The sequence below is a fragment of the Malania oleifera genome, chromosome 8 (genome assembly GCF_029873635.1).
Source record: "Malania oleifera isolate guangnan ecotype guangnan chromosome 8, ASM2987363v1, whole genome shotgun sequence".
Taxonomy (NCBI): domain Eukaryota; kingdom Viridiplantae; phylum Streptophyta; class Magnoliopsida; order Santalales; family Ximeniaceae; genus Malania; species Malania oleifera.
This window is the reverse complement of record NC_080424.1, coordinates 102,717,480-102,719,789: the sequence shown is the minus strand read 5'-3', so window position 1 is coordinate 102,719,789 and position 2,310 is coordinate 102,717,480. Positions and strand designations below refer to the sequence as shown.

The following is a 2,310-nucleotide window of genomic DNA, read 5'->3' as shown; positions in this document are numbered from 1 at the left end:
AAAAAAACTGATATTAATTCTTTCTGGATATTAATTTTTAATTCTGCTATTCTATTATTTTATCGTCAACAAACCAGATAAAAGTTTGAAAATTAGTTATCGTTTTTTCTCTTAAATTTAAATTAAAAATAATATCTTAATTTACGTGTGTGTGTGTGTGTGTATAGATCAAATATATTCTATAGCATAGAAAAGTCGTCCCTTTAAATTTTAATTTAATATCTACGTGTTCTTGAAAAGCCACCTCATCAGTCATTCAGGTCCTCGTCTTGGTGGACCCCTTGGAGGCGTTAAAGGTTGGCGCATGGTGCCAGCTGTGCAACCAATTGCTTTTGTTAATGTATTAATATTATAATTAATTTTGTAACGTATTTGTCTCCCATCCCGCAGTATAACGTTGTACATTTGAGTATTTGGGTTTTCAGAACCTAGAGAAAATATCGTGTTAGAGAGAGAGCGAGAGAGAGAGAGCGCATGATGATTATTGAAGCGGGAAGCAATGCGCTGGCTAGGTAGATCTATCCCCGTGAAGGGGAAGTGGACGGGGCAAGGCTCTTGCATTTATGCATGAGAGTTAAAAATGGCATGCAGCTGTTTCTAGCTGTGTCACACTTTAGTTTCCTTAATTGACAAGTATATATATGCTCTCTCTCTCTCTCTCTCTCACACACACACACAGAGGGCAAGCATTAATCATGGGGTAGTCACCGCGGAGCCGCCTCCTTTGAACGTTATCCCTTTCATTTCCCCCCGCCAGCTTTGCATGCATTCATTCTACTACTTTTAATTCTCCCCCACCACCTGTCCTCCATACCACCTGCATGCCCTATAAAAACCAAACCTCTCATCATCTTTTACCATAACGACTCTCACTTTCTCTTCTCTTTCTCTTCATTGCCACCACTAGCTAGCAGTTCTTTTCTTCTTCAGCTTACTTCAAAGATACAGTACTACCTAGCTATCGAATTCATATTTCCAGCGAGCTTAATTGCTGGCAATGGCGATTTCCAAGGCCCTTATCATCATCATCAATGCTCTGCTCCTCCTCTCTCTTCTTGTAATTAACTCTCCCTCTCCTTTCTTCACACGCCATTAATTTCTCCTGTAACATGCACAATACCAATAACCATTTCAGATTCTTCTGAATTTTCAACAAATTATGATATTAAGGGCTACGCAAATCATTTGTAAAATTAACGGTGATGTTTGAGCCAGAATACATATATGGGAGTGTATATAATTTGCTTTCATTGATTTGCAGAATATCAACAACGCCACCGCCCAGGTTGGTTCTCCGGTGGGACCTAATATCGGTAATCACATACACACCCTTTCAATTCATTTATCCATTTGGTTTGACCGATTTAATTAATTTAATTCCGCTGGCTAATATTAAATAATTTTATGTTACTCAGTCTCAACCTACGCACCATATATGCATGTATATAAATATAATAAACATTATTATTATTATTATTATTATTATTAATCATCGACGTGTTGTTTTGATTCCGATCCGGCAGATTGTGGGGCGGCATGCTCTGCCAGGTGCCGGTTATCGTCGAGGCCGAATCTGTGCCAGAGAGCCTGCGGAACTTGCTGTGGCCGCTGCAACTGCGTCCCTCCCGGTACTTCCGGCAACCTCGACACCTGTCCCTGCTACGCCAACATGAAAACCCACGGCAACCAGCGCAAGTGCCCTTAGAAGCCACTCCCATTTTACCTTAGTCATTCCCCAACAGATTATCGAAACGGCACGACGGCTCCGCCGCTGTCAATTTATTTAATTTGGGATTCAAATAAATGTTTGAGATTACTGTTGACAAGACACAAATCACAAGATAAGTTATCTAATGAGGAATGTTTTAGGTACATATTGCCACCTTTTCAATCATCAAATGTTTGGAGTTATATTTAAATTCTCAAATACAGTTTAAATTCAAATCACAAAATCTGTATGTTAAATAATTTTTTTTATTTAACATCATATGTTAAATAATGTTTTCAAAAACGAAAAGTATATAAAAAATTGATTGTCAATTAAACTTGAATTTAAAATCAAATTTTTGGTTGAGATTATTATTATTTTTTTCATAACTCAAAAGTATTAATCTAGACAAACCTTTGGAACCCTCTTAGGTGACACCAAATTAGAGAAGCACTCACCGGTGTCCCAACTCCTTAGTAAGTCAAGAAATAGCCTCCATGAAAATTCGAATACAAATATCCTATCATCAGGAAGTCTTATAATCCACTCATGTCCATGGAAAAATTTAATCATTGTCATGATTAAGGCACAATATTATGTGT

The 2,310-nt window shown here is 37.6% G+C and overlaps 1 protein-coding gene across 1 annotated transcript; it reads left to right on the top strand.

Annotated features, from left to right (window-relative positions):
- The first annotated feature begins 751 nt into the window (after positions 1 to 751).
- Positions 752 to 1,874, top strand: LOC131161415 (snakin-2-like). Its single transcript, XM_058117164.1, has 3 exons — positions 752 to 1,057; positions 1,262 to 1,313; positions 1,524 to 1,874. Exons 1-3 carry the CDS (start codon positions 998 to 1,000, stop codon positions 1,703 to 1,705), a joined length of 294 nt encoding a protein of 97 aa, XP_057973147.1. The 5' UTR covers positions 752 to 997; the 3' UTR covers positions 1,706 to 1,874.
- The last annotated feature ends 436 nt before the right edge of the window (positions 1,875 to 2,310 follow it).